Source organism: Sarcophilus harrisii, chromosome 2 (assembly GCF_902635505.1).
Source record: "Sarcophilus harrisii chromosome 2, mSarHar1.11, whole genome shotgun sequence".
NCBI classification, from domain to species: Eukaryota; Metazoa; Chordata; class Mammalia; order Dasyuromorphia; family Dasyuridae; genus Sarcophilus; species Sarcophilus harrisii.
In genome coordinates, this window is record NC_045427.1 from 550037227 (window position 1) to 550056144 (window position 18918).

Below are 18918 nucleotides of genomic sequence, written 5' to 3' on the forward strand. Positions count from 1 at the left end.
GATCCTATGTGTCTTTTTGATCAGGAAAATAGGGAGGGGAGCTAAGTTTTAACCTTTCCATGCAAGAAATGCAGCAAATTTCATTGGGCCATTCCTACAGGGAATGGGGAAAATCAGCAAAATACACTTGGAAAATTGACTCCACTTAAAAACTGTGATTTTTTTTTACCCCCAGCATATTTGTTTTTTGGTTATTAGTTTGAATTAGATTTTCAGAGGTACAAATGTGATTTGCTAGGAAGTGAGATGTGAAGCCAAAAAAGCTTTAGGACCACTGAGCTCCCAGATAACTAACTGGTTCCCAGCATGTGTCCACATAGCCTTGGTAATCTCTAATTGAAGGATCTGTTAACTTCAATTCAAGCAGTTCACTTGGGGTTGTCCAAAGCTGAAACTTATTCCAAGAAATGGAGGGAAAAGCTAAGAAGCATCCCATAAGGAGCTTAAAATATATAGGTATGCATACTGCATTTAGCCTGACAAATTGTTTGTGAAGTTTGTGTTTGAGCCCAGACATTACTGAATCACATCTACCTTGGGCTCCTATTTGCCATGTATTTTGTTTACAATTCTCCTCTTCATCATCTGGCCTACCTCTTGCTTGATGAACTGAGACTTTGCAACTATGAACCTTCCCCTTCTGGATATTCCAGCTCACAGGAGAATACCACCTGCCCCCTTCTCCCGCCCCCCCCCTAGTCTCAGCTAAAGAGAGAAGAACTAAGGATTTTAGCTCCCCTTGAGAGTAGGAATGGGATCAATGACCCAAAGGGGTGTATCATTTCTTCCATAATAGAATAGGGTTTTATTACCTAAATGGGAAATTTAAAACTGCCCAAATTATTCACATTACCATAGGGCCCTGGGGGAAAACAAAAAACAAAAAACAAAAAAACAGAAAAATTGGCAATTATCCAAGTAATTCAGGCAAAGAAACTTCTCTGTCATTATCTTGGTACTGTAAAAAGAAAAGCAGCATAGCTTATGTGGGGATAATGGCCACAAATAGCCACTTCAATTTCTATAAATATGGTCCGGGAAGTATTGGCCATCTAGTGTTGTTGTCAGGTTCCCCTGATCCAAGAAGCTAAATGTAATCACACAGCATTTTGAATTTTTTATCTGTAATAGACTTTAATGATCTTCTAATCTCTCATTTTAGAGATGATAAAAATGAAACACAAGGTGGCTAAGCAATTTGAAGAAGGGCAAGCAGCTTCTTCACAAGGAAAACCAAAACCATAACACAGCTATCCCAGGCCAGTTCTTTGAGATAAGTAGGTGTCTGAAGTAAGAAAGATCTGAGTTCAAATTCAGTTGTGGATTTGTCATTTAACCTCTGCCTGTCTCTGCTTCCCTAGCTGTAAAATGGGGATAATAAGAGTTCCTTTAAAGGTGTTGTAATGACCTGTTCAGTCTTTAATCTCCTTAACCTCTCTTCAAGCTTTGATACTTGAGCATTCTCCTCCTTGATATTTTCTTCTTGATAGTGTTCAGGATATCACCCTCTCCTAGTTTCCCTGCTACCCGTGTGACCATTTTTCCTTTGTCTCCTTCACTGAATCCTCCTTCAGATCATGCCCTAAAATCATAGGTACCCTTAGGGTTATGTCTGTCCTGGACCTGCTATTTCATTTGGTGATCTCATCAGCTCCCACAGATGTAATTACCACTGCTATGCTGATGATTTTCAAATCTACTTCTGTCCCCATCTTTCTGATGTACTTCTTTTCAGACATATCAAACTAGATGTTCAGTAAACATCTTAAACTTTAAGTCCAAAACAGAACTCATTATCTTTTCCCCTAATCCACCTACCCCAACCTCCTACCTTTCCTATTACTGCAGAAAATAACACCATATTCCCAGTGCCTTAAGCACACAACCAAGGAGTCATCCTAGATTCCTCATTATTCCTCACCCCCCAAATCCAAAGTCTGTTGGTTTCAGCTTTACAACATCTCCCAAATAGTCTTCCTTCTCTCCTCTGACACTTCCACCACTCCTGTGCAGGCCCTCATCCCCTTACACCTGGACTGTTGCAATAACCTGCTAGTGGGTCTGTCTACCTCAAGTCTTTCCCCACTCCAATCTATCCTCCAACCAGCCACTAATTAATTTTCCTAAAGTAGTTTTAATCATTATTCCATTCCCTTCTCCCCCAATAAACTCTAGTGGCTTTCAATTTCCTTCAGAAACAAGTACAAAATAATGTTTGGCATTCCAAGCGCTTCATAACTCAGCTTTCCAATGTTCTTATAACTTAGCCTCCCAAATGTGCACTTTGTTTCAGTGACACTGATTTCCTGGATGTTCACTGAACAAAACATTCATTCCATCTCTCAACTCTGAACATTCTCTCTCTGTCGCATGTCTGGAATGCTCTCCTTCCTCTGCTGAAACTACTGACATCCCTGGCCTCCTTTAAGTCTCAACTAGAATCTCACTTTCTACAGGAATCCTTTCCTAACTAACTCTTCTTAATTCTAATTCCCTCCATTAATTATTTGCTATTTATCCTATACACAGTTTTGTATATATGCTTGTACGTTGTCTGCTCCATTACACTGTAAACTCCTTGAGATTAGGAATTGTCTTTTGCCTCTGTTTGTATCCCGAGCATCCAGCATATAGTGGGTACTTAATGTTTAATGACTGACTAAAATGTGGTAATATATATGTAATGCTCTTAACACAGTGCAAGATACACCATAGGCACTATGTAATAATAAATTAGTTAATATTATGATTACCACTTGTAGGCTGTGAAGATTTGATTAATCTCCCATCTTGTTGCTGAGGATACATTCTAGTTTCCTAATTAAAAGTATTCTCATGGCTCTTTCTTTCTTTAAAAAGATTCCCAAGGGAGGCTAGTAGTATTGTCTCCTCTTTTCCTCTACCCAATGACTTTACTATTAATAGTTCCCAATATTCCTCCAACATCCTGGGGAATCATCTAGAGTGGGTAGGTAGGCAATATGGGAGTAGAGTATGGAGAAAGAAGGGATTGAGGAGTTCTCTGAGAGCATAATTGGGTAAGACAGGAAGACTCAGGAATATCATGGTAAAGGTAATGAATGAAGCAAATGTCAAAGAAGAAATCATTGTTAAGACAAAATAGAAAGCTGTAGGAGCAGAGCAGAGGTAAATGGTCCTATAAATGGTCTACTTCACTTGTCTTAACAATGTCAAACCAAGAAAGAGATGATAGGTACAATGGAAAAAGCCCTAGAATGAGTCAGGAGACATAAATTCCAATCTCATCTCTACTACAAATTAGCTCTTTGATCCTCTCTCTGGTCTTAATAAAAAAGATAGCACTGGATTAAATAATCCTAGGTCCTGTGCAGTTTTATCATTCAATGGTTCTATTTGGGTTTCGATAAATAAATCTAGGGCATGTTTCTCCCATACATTAGAATCCAATTGGGTAGATAGTGATTGTATTTAACATGTTCAGATATAAGACTGGTTGAACCATCTATTACCTCTCTCAAACATTTTTTCCTATTCTAGTGCTACTTGAATTTTAATGACCTTTTTCTGTAATGGGTCCAAGTCCTGGGGTAGACACTCTAATCAGAAATTAAAAGCAACCAGCTTCTCACTAGTCTTGTGGAACAAGAAGCTGTTTGTTGGCGCCTCTATGCATGTAGATGGGGCCAGTGTTGATTTTGGGACAGGATGACAATTCAGCTACTTTAGGCAGGTCAGCATAGAGGATAACCTGCATTTTGGAGGGATTTGGGAGGAAGACAAGGAGAGATCTGGGGCTGGGACCAAAGAAATGTGGCATGGCAAAGTTATGCTAAGACTACAGAAAAAGTCGTTGTTAGTCAGCTCAGTTATGCAGAGTCTTTAAAAATCTGTCCAGATTCCAGGACATCATTGATAATGAATCTCATTTCATAAGCAAAATTACATTTTTTTAAAGTGTCACAACTTAACAATTTTCAAAAATGGCTATATATGAAACTGCAGATTTTGTCTTTTATCACAATACTTTTAATTACTGTACTACTCAGTTTTATTATCCAATTATGGGTAAGATTAAAGTTCATCACACAACTTGCTTTATATGAAATTCCTGCATTTCCAAAAGATCAGTATAACATTAAAAAGAAAATGAAACTGTCAGCTACAGATTATAAAGGTTGATTTATCATCTATCTTCTATAGACAGCAAAACTGGATTTAATATCTTCCTTTGATATATTCACTCTACATATACAGTATATTGTATATCTTTTCATTTTAGCATTGAAAAAATGCCACTTCTTCCCAGTGATAATCACAATTCCATTAAGTAGTCACAATTTCACTAGTACCTAGACTTCTGTGCCACTGATGCTATTTGTTACACCAGATGAATAAAGGAGCACCCACTGTTTCATTAAATTACTTTTAAATATTGGTAATCACCTTGCCCCCACCAAGATACCTAACTCTTCCTATAAACTAAAACATCAACATAATATTCATTATTATTCATAAGACCAAAGAATCATACGTTGAGGGACCAAAAGGGTCATTTTAGTCCTTTCCTTCCTCACCCACTTTCATTTTACAAATAAGGAAACTAAGCGTAAGATAAAGTGACTTGCTCAAAGTCACAGAAATAGTGAAAAGGGCAGATTTTAAACCCAGATTTGGCAGATTTGGCTCTAAATTCAGAACTCCTTCCAATGGGGAACCATGAGTTTTGATGATACTGAGGGTCAAATCATGTCTCTCATCTACTTCATCCAACCATTCAAGCATTGTTCATTGTATACCAACTGTGTGTATAATGTACATCACTATACTTACCAGAGAGTTATGCAGGATATAAGGAGCTTAGCAAAACTTTAGCCAGTTATTTTAACTGCTATGTAAAGGAACAGTACTGAACGCTTCAACAATAAATAACAGTGTTAAACCTGGAAGATCATCTACCCCAATCCTTTATTTTATGAATTAAGAAAGTGAAGGCCAGGGAGATAAGGTCTTGGCCACATGACAGTGATAACTCATAAAGTACCATTAGTATATGGCTGTGCTAATCTCTTGCAATTTTATAGCACCCAAGAGTTTTCTCATTGCTTTCTTATACATTATTTCATTTGAGCCTCCCAGCAACTCCATGAAGTAGCTAAAATGGATGCTAATTTCCCCACAGTGTCCAATATTTTTATCTTGTTAAAGTTGTCAGTTACATTTTAAGTTGGTTCAGATTGGCAAAGAAGATGACACAACTGAAAAACAGCAATTTTGGAGGAGCTGGGAAAGGCACACTAATGGTGAAACTGTGAATCGGTCTAGCCATTTTAGAAAGGATTTGGAACTCTACTTCAAAAAATTACCATAATATACATTCCTTGGATCTACTAATTCCATTTCTAGGTATGTAAAGCACAAAGAGAGCAAAGAGAGAAATGCCCCATATATCCAAAAAAAATATTTATAGCAGCATTTTTTGTTGTAGTAAAGAACAGGAAACTAAGGGAGGTATTCATCAACTAGGGAATGGCTGATTAAATTATGATGTATGAATGTAATGAAATATTATAGCATAAAATTATGAAAAGAATTGATTTAATTTACTTCATTATCCTTATTTACATGGAATAAAAAGAATAATCGTGTTTTGTTTTATTTTTTTTAATTTAGAGGGAATTGGGGAGAAATTAGTGATATAGATGATTAAAAAAGAAAACAAAAAAATAGTCATTGTAGTATTAAATACACAAAAGATAACATAGAGAAGTTCAGATGGAGACACAGACACATAGAATAACTTTGAAATGAATGTGTTTGATTTATTATATTTTTAGTGCAACATATAATTAATAGATTCATGATTTCATATAAAAAAAGAAAAAACCTTCCAACAATGAAAAATCCAGATCAAAATCTATAGCAAAAAGTTTATCTGACAATGTTTTAATTATAAAGAAGAACCACTATTGAAACTTTATAATTACATATATTTAACATGGATATTTATAGTCAAAGTAATTCAAAATATTACTTTTGTCACTTTTTTTTAACCAACATAATATTTGTTCTTATAGATCCTAGATAATTCCCCTCTTACCCCACACCTTCCTTGTTCCTAGCATTGTTATTTCTATCTTCCTTTCTTTATACTGCAGCCTACTTGAAATCTAAAAATACATAATCCTCTAAGCTATTATGAACAAATTATTCAAATAATGCCACTTTTAAGTTATTGGCACAAACAAAAAAGATATTCCCCAGAAGAAAAGTCATTGGCCAACTTTCAACCTAAGACAAATTTTAATTTTAAGTCAGAAACCCCAAATAAATGAAGCTGAGTTGATAATTGATGTAACATCAGAATTTGGCATTAGAATCTAGGGATACTACCATGTAACTTTCCTATAATGAGGCATTTAGGGGCTAATCATGGTGAATTATAGTACTAAACTGCAAAACCAATGAGCAATTTCTGTTGCACACTTCACTTTAGCCCACAAAAGCTATGAAATGTTTAACACAAAATTTCAAGTCGGGTAAACAAAGAAGAGGATTAATAGAGTCATGATGAGTATTATTTGCCCTCCCTAAAATCTGAACCAGAAAGAAACAGCAACAAAGCAATGAATATTTATCAAAACTTCCTATGTGTCCTAGGATTTGAAGCAAAGCCATTAAAGGACATGTTATAAGACAGTACAATTCTTGCTCTAAATGAATTTAAATTCTCTTCATCATGCAAGGTGGACCACAGAATCTCATTCATAAATTACATTTCAAAGGAGATATAAAATTATCATTTTAACACCAGGAAATTAGAAAGAAAAATCACTAAATGAAATGTTCACTTTTAACTATTATTCTATCATTCATAAGATTTTTAACTAATATTTTATGCTATATTCTTTCTAATTACACCAAAGCTAATCCAGTTCTTGGTCCTACCATGGTAGAGCTGCAAATGATTTCTGGATAGGAGAAAAGAAATACATTTTACTTGACTCGAGTACAAAACCCAGATCATTCGTTTATTTGTCTTCATAGAGCACTTCATCTATTCTCATATCATCTTCTCCCACTGGCACTGCATCACAGATCTGCTCTTTGAAAGCCAAAGCAATTGTGTAAGGTCTTCTTTTTTGGTGTTGGAAGCATCTCTTCAGGTAAGTGTCATAGTATCCCTTCCCCCTTCCCAGGCGGTTTCCCTGTTGGTCAAATCCAAGACCTGGCATGAAGATGAGATCCAGACCCCCTGTTTAAAAAGAAAAAAAAAACAAATATAAAAGTTAACAAGTTAAAAAATAGTAGGTTATTTTTAAGCCTGCTATGTTATTAAAAGAAAGATATGTATAATTCCACTGGAATACCTGAATGTTTATGAGTAATTCTATATAATGGTTATCTTAAACTAAAAAGGCTTTCCTCCTTCAATTCAGACAATTAAGTTTGAATGTCTATTAAGAACCTGCTGTGCCCTAAGCACTGGAGATACAAAGACAAATTCCACTCGACGCAGACTGATGAGAGGATATAACAGCTACACAGAAAAATATGCAGTTAACGAAAAGTACTGCAAAACAATTAGGCGTGGGAAGAGGAGGTCATGGATGAAGTGATCCTAGGGGAAAAAAAAAAGAGAAAGAAATAAGGAGAGTGGGAATTCCATGGAGAAGGGGCAGCTCATGAGAATGGAGAAGGCCTAGAGGTAGATGGCTGGGCTTGTGGTAAATCAGTTGGGTTAGAACACAGATGGCTCAAAGGGGATAAGATAAAATAAAATTAGGATGATTAGATAAAAGGAAAAGGCCTTAAATTTTAGATAGAATCATCTGTATTTTCTCCTAGAGACAAAAGGAAGTACTGAAGGTCTCTGAACAGAAGAATCACATGGTTAGAAGTATGTCTGGGAAAAAGATGGTTGGGGCAGCCCTGTGAAGAAAAGGAGAGAGACAAGAAGCAGGGACCACCAAAAATAAGAGAATGGGTGCAAATGATGCAGTAGCTATAACTGACAAGCTTAGGCGATTGACTGGATGTAGAGCAGGGGAGACAGAAGAGTCAAGAAGTTACAAAGAAGTGCCGGAGAATAGTGACACCATCCATGAGAAGAAAATTTGAAAGAGATGCAGGATTTAGTGGGAAGATGAATCATACACGTCTCAAACTAACAACTCATTTTCTCTGGAGCCAAAGGACCTGGGTTCAGTTCCCACCTCTAACAATTACTACCTGCAAGGTCTTAGGCATGTAACATAACCTGCCAAGGTCTCTTATTTCCACAACTGTAAAATGGGGGATGACATGTGGGGTCCCTTGTAATTCCTGATCTGTTATCGGTAAACGTTCCTTATAAAGCTCTTTCTCTTCTCAACTTTTTTTTTTCATGTTCTGTTTAAGGCACCACCAGCCTTCCACTTAAATGGGTTCAAAATCTTGATATCTTGGAGCCATCTTTGTCTGTGCTGAAACTGAGAAAGAGCCATCGACAAGTACAAGGAGAACCAAGAGATGGTAATGCAGATACTAAGGCAGGTAAGAACATCCAAGAAAAGGGAGGAGCTCAGCAGTGTCAAAGCCCCAGTAAGGGCATGGACCACAAGCACTAAGAAGAGGTCATCAAATTTAGTGGATAAAAAACTCCCCAGCAACCTCTGAAAGAATTAGAAAGAAAAATCACTAAATGAAATGTTCACTTTTAACTAAAATTCTATTATTCACAATGCTGAAGATTTTTAACTAAACTTCAGTTAAACAGATTGAAAATCCGATTGCAAGGATTTGAGATGTGAGTAGGTGGGCAATGAATTTTCAAAGAAAGGAAGAAATAGAAGATCACTGTTGAGAGGATGGCAGGGTTAAAAAAAAGTTTCTAAATGGTAGAGGAGACCTGAGTACGTTTGTAGTCAGAGGGGAAGGAGTCAATATACAGGAGGAGGAGGAGGAGGAGGAGGAGGAGGAGGAGGAGGAGAGAGAGAGAGAGAGAGAGAGAGAGAGAGAGAAGATGATCCATGGGGCAATATCACAAAAATGACAGACGATTACAATTAAGGGCACAAGAGGAGTAAACTTCAGCAGGAAGAAGGGACACATCTTCAAAGACTAGCGGAAAGGACAGAATGGATGAAAATTAGAAGGGTGTTGAGGTGTGGAGTAGAGAAAATGAAGAAATTCATGATGGATGGATTCAATTTTCTCAGGAAAGGAAGAGGCAAAGTCATCTGCTGTGGGTGGCAGGACAAGAAGCTGGAGAAGAGAGTAAAAGACTTGGAAGAATCACTGGGAATGGGGGGGGGGGAAGGGAAAGGCGTAATTGAGGCAATAAGGGAAAAATAAAGAGATTGCTCTGCAACAATGACGATTCGATTGTGAATATTTCTACTGGACATGATCAGAAAGGTTGCATTAATTTTTCCACACTGTTTAAGCAGCTTGGGAGTATAGAAAGAGAAAAACAAAGGTGACACTTGTGACTTATGATTGAGCATTAGCAGAGTGTGAATGGGTAAAAAAGAAAGGGTCAAGGGATTTAAGGGTAGAGGACAGTGCTAAGAAGAATTGGTTAGATATAGGATCAAAAGAAGGAAGGAAGGAAGACCAGGATAGGGTAAGAAAAACTGGGAGAACAGAGGAAAGAGGAAAATGAAGGACAAAAGGACAGACATAGGAGAGCTGTACAGACAAGCAATTGTGAACAAAGAGGGAACTTTAAGCATGTAAGAACACAGGGGTGATATAGTTTGAGGTAAGGGCTAGTTGAAATTGTGATTACTTTTGTACATGACTGAGGGGAAATACAGTTCATCAAAGTTGATGAATTGGGAGGTCAGTCATGTGAACACTGAAGTCTCCAGCAATATGGGCAAAATTTGAGGAAAGGATGATTGGTTATAAACCAGGTACTGAATTCCTTAAGAGGGAGAACCAGGAAATCAATGAAATAGGAAAAGGTCTTACACATACTAAAATATAGCAGCTTTGTGATGGCAATGAACTAGAAACTTAGGTGCCTATCAGTTCAAAAAATTGACTAAACCAATTATGGCATATGAATATAATAATTATAAAAATTATGAAAGGGAGTTTCAAACGAGGTCAGGAAAACTGCTATGAACTGATGCAAAGTGAAGTGAGTAGAACCAGGAGAATAATTTACACTATAACTACATTGTAAAAATGAACAATTTTGAAAGACTTAAGAATCCTGATTAATGCAAAAAATTAACCATAATTGCAGAGGACTGATGATGATAAATGCTACTCACTTCCTCACAGAGAAATGGTAGGCTAAAAATGCAGAATGAGACACACATTTTAGACATGATCATGCATTTGATTTGCATTATGCATTTGTTTACACATATTTGATCATGCATATTTGTTACAAGGTTGTTTTCTTTTTCTAATGGAGAAGATGGAGGGAGAGAAAATGAATACTTATTAATTGGAGGCAGGGAAGAAGGTGGAAAAGAGGAAGAATACTTGGCCAAGTGAGAGCCTCAATCTTTTTTTTTTTTTTTTCAGAATTACAGGCACCTTTCTAAAGTAGATATACTTATCACAACAACTTCTAAAGAACATTTGTCTAACCTATGATCCTCTGAGTTTTCAAAGTATATAGCTGTGAATTTGTCTGGCAAATAGCTCAAAATTCCTCAAATATAATTTTGGCACTTTAAACAGATTCAACTTGTTTCCTTGGATATTATCATCATATCCTATTCATTCACTCCAAATTTTAATCATAAGATAATAATCCTAAAGTCAAAATGTGTCTGAGAAGCTATCTACTACAATTCAACATTATGTTCTCCATTTAGCAAATAAGGAAAATGAGACCCAGGAAAGTTAAGTGATTGCTCAATGTCAAAAAGGCAAAATATAAACCCAGATCATAGATGCATGTGATAATAGGATCAGAATCCAGATCCTCTAAGTCTAGATCCAACATTCTTTTAATGCTGTTTCTAGATAATTGAGCTTGTTACTGGCCCACTCTACTGGCCAGGAAGCCTCTTCTAGGGAGCAGCAGGTGCTCTCACTTATACTGTGACAACCACTAATAATAACTTTCATTTATTATTATACTATCAATAACCACAAAAGGTTTTTGTCCATTCATTAGGACCACCACTTGCCTGTAACTTTAGATTTTATTGGAGACAGCTAGGCCTACCAAAGTATAGCATTCAAAGTATTTCTTGTAGAAGAAGGCTCCTTATAGACAAAACAGCCTTTTTAGCCAAAAGGTTCTTCACCCCAAAGCTTTCCATTTCTGTAAATGTCTCCACAGGCCTCCATTCCAATAAAACCCTCCAACCGTTCCTCTACTCCTGTCCTGGGAAGAGGATAATTATCTCATCTTATAAACTACATAGTACATTCATCAGTGAGTCATTCACCAGGCATTTATTGATTAAAGCTTATGATGTACCAGGAACTGTGCAGGTCATTGAGGATATAAAAAAGAAAAGAAAAACAGTTTCTGTCTTCAGGGAAGGTAACCTGATGAGATAGACAACATGTAAATAACTGAATGGAAGAAAATCACAGAGGGAATGGCACTAGAAGTTTGTGAGCCTGGGACTGGACTCCCAAAGAAGGCCAGACTTAGGCTGAATCTTGAAGAAACCTAGAGAAACTAAGAAATAGAAGTGAGGAGGAAGATCATTTAGGAAAGGGAGACAGCACTCAAACAAAAACAGAAGATGGATGGAAGTATCTGAGGAACAGCAAGTTGGCCATTCTGAGGACACAGAGGGGAAATAGGTGTAAGAAGACTAGAAATTCAGAAAGGCCAGGCTGTGAAGAGCTTTAATTAAATGCCAAGCCTTTCTAACTCCAGGCCTAGCCCTCTAACTAGCACTAGTACAGGGTGAAGCAAATAATAGGTATTTAATAAATGTTTATCGATTAAGTAAAGTAACAGGAAGGTTGGAAAGAAGGAAGAGTTTAGGGAAAAGAATATCAATTTTGGGGGCACAAGTTGAGTTTGAGCAGCCCACAGGATATCTGGGTTGAGATGTCTAAAAGGCAATTAGAGAAGGGTGATTATAGAACAGGAAAAAGATTAGGGCTAGATCTAAAGATAGGAGAGTCACCTGCATAGAAACAATTGAACCCAAGGGAGCCAATGAAATCAACAAATGGGAGAATAGAGGGAAAAGAAACAAGGATCCATGAGCCAGACCTGAGGGATTAATATGATACTGAATATGACCTAAAAGGAGAGCTAGTAAAGAAAATTGCTCTTCCCCATTCTTACTGTTTTTCTTCTTTTTCTTTTCCTTCTTGTCCTTTCTTTTCTCCTTTTTAATGTTCCCTACACACAACTCGGTTTTGGCATCTGTAAGGGTTAGCTTTTATAGTCATTCCCAGGTAATGAGAGTGCTCTTTTCCTTCTGTTCAATAAACTAATCAACTAAATCACATCATCTATGATCTTCAAATTTTTCTTCTTGCTGATTATTTTCATCACTTCCTCCATTTGAGTTACTCTGGGTTTGTGGCTATTCTGAATGGTTAAAGATGCCAAACTACTGGATAAATGGATGCTTTTCTATCTATATACCTTTATAAATACCAAGTATAATAATTATCCAATATTGAAATATCACCACTTATAAACGTGGAAATTGCTTACTCATCCACAATGATAATCTATACCAAGTGAATATATAAGAAGGATGGTTTCATTTCCTTTACTGCCTTATGAAAGCTCTATAGGGGAAAGTGAATCTGGCAAAAAATGAATAATTTGTGTATGTATATTTTTTATTTAAAAAGTTATTATGAAATTATGAAGTATGTCATAATGAGGACAATTAAGGGGTCAAGCACAGTTTACTTAGACCTAGAAAGCACAAAGGAATATAGTATTTGAATAAATCTGTTTGGTTTTCATTGAAAATAGTTTGATACGCCAATGGCATAATCTTTCACTGAAGTTAGATTCAGAAAATTAGGTGTTGGAAGGATAGAAAAGACCCAGAAGAGGGAAAGACAAGGCTCAAAAGTAAAGAAAAAAAAATAATAGTCAGGGTGTGTGAATGTTAACTCTAGGCATTCACTACATTTGTGTTCACAAATGGAACCCTTGTTCCACTGTACATTCACTACTGCCAGTCTCTCCTAATTCCCAGGCCTTCAGAGAAATCTCCGGTCACTGTTTTTTGCAGTGCTTAAACCAACTTTCCCAAGCTTACCTCTGTCTGAGGTCTTCAGAGATCTATGGCCACCATTCCATAAGAACGATGGTTTAGATACCCAGTAGCGGCTGGAGAGCAGCCATGTGCAAGCTCAAGGTCTTTTACAGTTGTGTTCACATCCTGCCTAGCTGATCTCCTGCTGAGCGACTTCCTCCTCCCCACTGCTTAAATAGGGTCTATGAGGTCCCCCGCACAGCCAATCAGAGAAGGACAAGCCTCCCGTTAACGATGCGATCTCAATGTGGCCAGAGTTCCCGCCTATAAGGTGGTCTCTGTTTACTCACAGAAATCACTTCTCTCTCAAACTTAACTGCTTGTTTACTTCCTGGTGCACTGAACGAGACCCTACCCTTACAAGGGTGGAAAGTAAATTTCTTAATGGAACTGTACTGTTCTGTAATTGGTAAAATGGCTTATTCCTCTCAAAGAAGTCATTTTGTTTTGCAAAAGGTTTGGCCATGAGCCATAATTTGCATTTCTAGCCATCTAAAACCAACACTTGGAATCTGGGTTCTTTACCTGAATCCCTCCTGGGTCAGCACAATGGTGCGCTTGAAAGTAAACCAGAGTTGGAGTGGAGAGGCTTACAACTAAACTCTGGTTCGCCATTTCCCAGCTGTCTGATTACAGGCATGCCCTTGAACTTCTAAGTCTCCGTTTCTTCAATTGTAAAATAAAGCGCTTCTTACTGGGGACTCTTAAAAAAAAAAAAAAAGCTATATAAAATGCTATGCCTGATTGTAATTTAAATTCGGGTTTTATATTGAGATGGTGATTTACATCAGAATCATCCCAGAACATCCCAGAGTAGTTGTCTTGAAGTAAGAAGAGTTGGGCTGAATTTGCGCTCTACCCTTGTCACTTAGCACTTCTGTTTCAGTTCTTAACCTAAAAAATGGGAATAATAAAATTTGCACTATCTGTCTCACAGGGTTGTTACAGGGAAAACATCTACTACAATGTAAGGTTCCTGAGAACAGAGGCTGTCCTGGTGTCTGTCCCAACATCTAGCAGAGGGCTTTGCACACTTGAACTTGAAACACTTGGTAAACCATAAGAATTCTGGATAATTGTGAGTTGCTATTATAATTACCACAATAAGAAGTGACTTACTGAAATAATTTCTCACTCAGTGTCCAGCCAAAATCAATCAACCAAAAAGGATTTAAGTGCCTACTTTGCACTCAGCATTAGGGATACATAAAGATATAAAAATAAATGACACAATTCCTTTTCATAAGGTGCTTAAATTCTAACAGAAAAATGGCAATAGTATATGTTAGCATATATAGAACAAATGGGAAGGGAATAAACACAAATAAGTGTAATGTAATTACATATAAGTTGTTTGAAGAGGGGAAGCATTAGCAATTGGGAGAATCAGGAAAGGATTCTTGTAGAAAAAGGTACTTGAGCTGCATCTTGATTAATTCTTATATGAGGGTGTTTCAAAATCACAACCATTTGGAAAAGTTTATATCTTTCATTTATCTCAAGCACACATGAAATTCAACACAGTAGTTTTGATACTATCTTGCTTGTTTATCACCCCTTTTGAAGTTCCTTCTACTAATTCTTTTGGGTAAACTCTTATCATGACCACAATAAGAATTGGTGCTTATTTTCCAATTATCTATCCACAGAAGGATTTCAGAGCTGTACTTGGAAGAACTGAGTAGGTGGAATGGAGAATCTAATTTCCTTGGTGCAGTACAAAGTAGTTTGATTCATGTCTCAGTCAGCCTTGACTAAGGAAAGGATTAAAAGCAAGAGTGAAGGGCTGCTAAGACTAAAGATGGTCACTGTTCAGATTATCATTGTTTTGTCTTCTGTTTGTTCTATGAAAATGAAAAAATTTCAGAAGGGTATCTGTCACCAAATGAGTCTGATTAATATGGCCACCACTACTTCAACAGGAGATTATCAGTGATTAACATCTAAAGAAACTGGGAAGGAAGGGGGACACATTTACTGTCAACAATGAAGAAGACTGTAGTAAAATTTAAGTTTGAAGAAATAACAGGAAATTAGAAGGAAGAAAAGGGCTTCAAGATGGTTTATAAATGTATTGTTATTCAGTTAATTTTTCCCAATTCTCTTTCATTTTTGTTGGGGGAACAGAGAGAAAAGGAGAGAAGGAAAAAATCAGAAAGGAAATACCAAGTATGTGAAAGCTTCCATCCTTAAGAGGGGAAAAAAGGAATTAGCATCTACTCCAGTTTTGTTACCCTCACTATTTATATTCCCAATAACTTCTGGCCTACTACATTAGGCTAAAAATGATTGACTTTCTATGGGTTTTTTGGGTTTTTTTTTTTTTATGTTACCACAGAAGAGGAAGAATAAAGGCACCGAATTACAAGGCTAAAATGTTATAATATACTTAAACTGTTAGAGGCTATCTATAGGGGTTGACTAATTTATCCTTCCCTACTGGGGAAGCATGGGAGATATTTCCTGATTTTTTTAAGCTCTTCCCTTATAGGTTGGGGGGTTAAGTACAAGCAAGTGGTGAGAGTAAGCATATTTTCTATTTCTGCTATATACAAAGTATTCAACAGAAAGACTTCTGATCATTCTAGTGGGATACTTCCCCCTTTCAGGGAGTTCAGAAAAAAATCTGATCTTCAAGGTACTTTTCCACTAATCAAGTCATAATGTTCTTAAATGTCCACCTGGGTCTAATTCAAGTTTCAATCTGTCTGTACCTGTTGGTGTCATAGTAAGCAAATGGAATATAATTGGAAATTAACTTGTTCCATCTCATGGCCGAACTAATGCTTGATCAGCAGGCTGCCAAAAGGGTTTTTCAGTAGATTTTTCCCAAAGACACTACCCCTATTCAATCAATGGTACATATTGATGTTACTATCTTACTTTTAAAGGTTTCCCTTAAAAAATGGAAAAAATAATGGTCAATCATGATTTAAAAAAACAATTTTTATTCTAAAATTTCAAGAGTATCCTATTTGGAATATGTCATTGCTCTCTTTTGAGACTACAGTGATGGTCCTGATTTTTTTTTTTTACTTCATTTCTGTAGTCTTTGACCATAGAACAAATATATAGTAATTAATCTATAGGTCTTTTTCTTATTTTACTTAACTATTCTATGATTGTATCAGAAGGAAGACTTGGTATAGAGTCTCACCTGTGACATATGTAAGCAATATACCTACCCTGGGAATGTCATTTCTCAATGCATTAGGGAGGCAGTGACTAATAAGCACTGATAGAGACTTTCTTCTTCCTAAACTGATAAATCATAAATTCAGATGATTTAATTTCACAAAGACATAAGCTTTAGCTCACAATGAAAGTCTTTTGGAAATTTTTCCTGAGATGTGTGGGAAAGTATAAGTGGATAAATAGATACATACATAAGCATATGCAAATATAATTTTAATCTCCTTCATATTTCCTGAGAATGATGTACAAAGATGTTCTTCTTTTCATGGTGGAGGTTGTAGGCAAAGTAAAAGAACTTTATGTTCCAAGAGGAAGGGTCCACAGAGTGATAAGGTTAAAATGTTCTGTTAACAATGGGCACAGATGCAAAACCACACACCATCAAGAGAAAATTGGGGATTGTGCAATGTACCCATAAATGTAGAGCTCAAAGCAGGTCACACTTATTGCAAAAACTATACTTCTCCATACACTGGTAGCTAACCTAATTTGGATTAATTAACCTTGATTTTCTTCACCCAGCCTGTTCCAAGCCCTATCATAAATCTCCTTAGTATCTCATCCTGTCTAGTAACATCATTCCAGTTCCCATGCATGTTATGGATCCCATAAAGTGGATTGGGATCTGTTTCTTCTTTATTCCTATTACAGTCATGTAATTAATGCTTAAATTATATCTCCCAGGTAACTCTTAGAAAAGTTGGCTATTATATTACTTCCTATTAGCTTCAACCACATCACCCATGTTATAATCCTTAAAAAACATGCTAGACAGACTCCAGGATGGGATAGCAAAAGTTTGTTTTCCACAGAGAGCTAGAATTCTGAGAACTGTAATATTAATTAACGAAGTTGCTTAACAAGTGGATTCAGACAATTAAAAATAGGTCCATGTATCTTTTTCAACCAGTCTTACCACAGACCCCAACTGGCTCAAACTAGTCAAGGTCAGTGACCTGGCAAAAGTAAGTGAGGAATGAGATTAAGTGCATATTAAACAACACACCCCATTGGAGGAGTTTTCAGTCCCCTTTGAACATGGGGTATATGGCAAGGGAGGGAACATATCTAGGAGGGCATGGAAAGGAGGTGCTGTTAAATCAGCAGAATATTGACCAATTGGGAATTCCTGGGAGGACACTGGATTTGGTCAATAAAAGCACACTCTTGCTTCTGTACCATATGCTCCTCTACTATACATATCTCCCATCCACTTCCTGTAGCACCTTTAATGCTCCTTCACTCACTTCGAAGTCTTTTAGACTTTTCACTAGTTGGAGTGTTGGGTCCCAGCCTCTGTTGATAACAAGAGGAATTTCTAGCATTTAGTAAGCATTTATTGTCTACTAAGCACAATTTAGTTTAAGTAAGATAACATTATCAATGTAGATTTTTAAAAATGGGTTCTGTTGGAAGTAACTGCAGAATAAGATTGAGAAAGAGCTTCAGTCTGAATAAAATACGGAGGGCAGGAAGGACGTGAACATGAAATGGGTCCAGAGAAATAGTTTGCAATCAGACTGTGGGCCAGTAGCCCAGGGAACTCAGCTCACAAAGAGACAAGTGAAGGTGAGCAGGAAAAGGAGTGAGAGGGGGAGGGAATAGAATGGTTTCCTTTGGTTGCAAGGCTGAGTTTCAGGTCTAGGCCCTAATCACCATTTATAACAACTGGAGCAATGCCTTGCAAGGTTCTGCCTTTCACAACCACAGGGATTGGTTTCAACAATGAGGAGCAGCTGAATGACCCTCACTACTGCCTTAAATGACCTTGCTGTGCTCAATTCCAGAAGTGTAATCAGTGAGTGCTGGCTCGGGGCTGGTAATGAGAGTTTCCTGTACTCGTGTCTCGGCCTCTTTGCAAAGATAACCTGGAATAAGGCAGAGAAGACGTGACTGCCCTAGTTCATGCTGTGTTGTTTATTGTCATTCAATTATTAACAGTTCTGAGAATGTCAAGCCTCACGTCAAGAATCTTGAGTTGTTCTCTACTGCCTCTGAGATAAAATACAAACTCCCCAGCTCGGTATTTTAAGGCCTTCACAGTCTGGCTTTGGCCTACCTTTTCAAACATTTATTTTGTCTTCCTCTTCTAAAATTGGCCAAGATAACTGTTCTGTGATCTTGCCGTTCATTACATCCTACATTACAACCCACATATTTTTACTACATGTCATTTCTACTGCCTCCACTAAAGTCTCAGGAAGAGCTTCCTCACTGGACTATATCTCCAGCCCCTTTATTTATACCCTTGCCCCAGATCAAGAGTAGGTCATCAGCCATTTCACAATAGGACAGATCTTTTAGATACAGGAATCATTTTGCCATAGTGTATTTTCTTTTTTTCTTTTTTTTTTTTTTTTTTTTTATTTAATAGCCTTTTATTTACAGGATATATACATGGGTAACTTTACAGCATTAACAATTGCCAAACCTCTTGTTCCAATTTTTCACCTCTTACCCCCCCCCCACCCCCTCCCCTAGATGGCAGGATGACTGCCATAGTGTATTTTCAGGGCCCAAGCTACATCATTGACAAGCTACA

At 37.1% G+C, this 18918-nt stretch overlaps 1 protein-coding gene across 3 annotated transcripts in view; it reads right to left on the reverse strand.

The window, feature by feature from the left end:
• Positions 1 to 5776: 5776 nt before the first annotated feature.
• The window catches only part of LOC105749409 (5-formyltetrahydrofolate cyclo-ligase-like), a 121206-nt gene continuing 108064 nt past the window's right edge, over positions 5777 to 18918 (reverse strand). For all 3 annotated transcript variants that reach the window (XM_031955641.1, XM_031955639.1, XM_031955640.1), the window contains exon 3: positions 5777 to 7234. In XM_031955641.1, the coding sequence (XP_031811501.1) occupies positions 7011 to 7234 (224 nt within the window). In that variant the 3' untranslated portion in view covers positions 5777 to 7010. The remainder of the gene's footprint in view (positions 7235 to 18918) is intronic.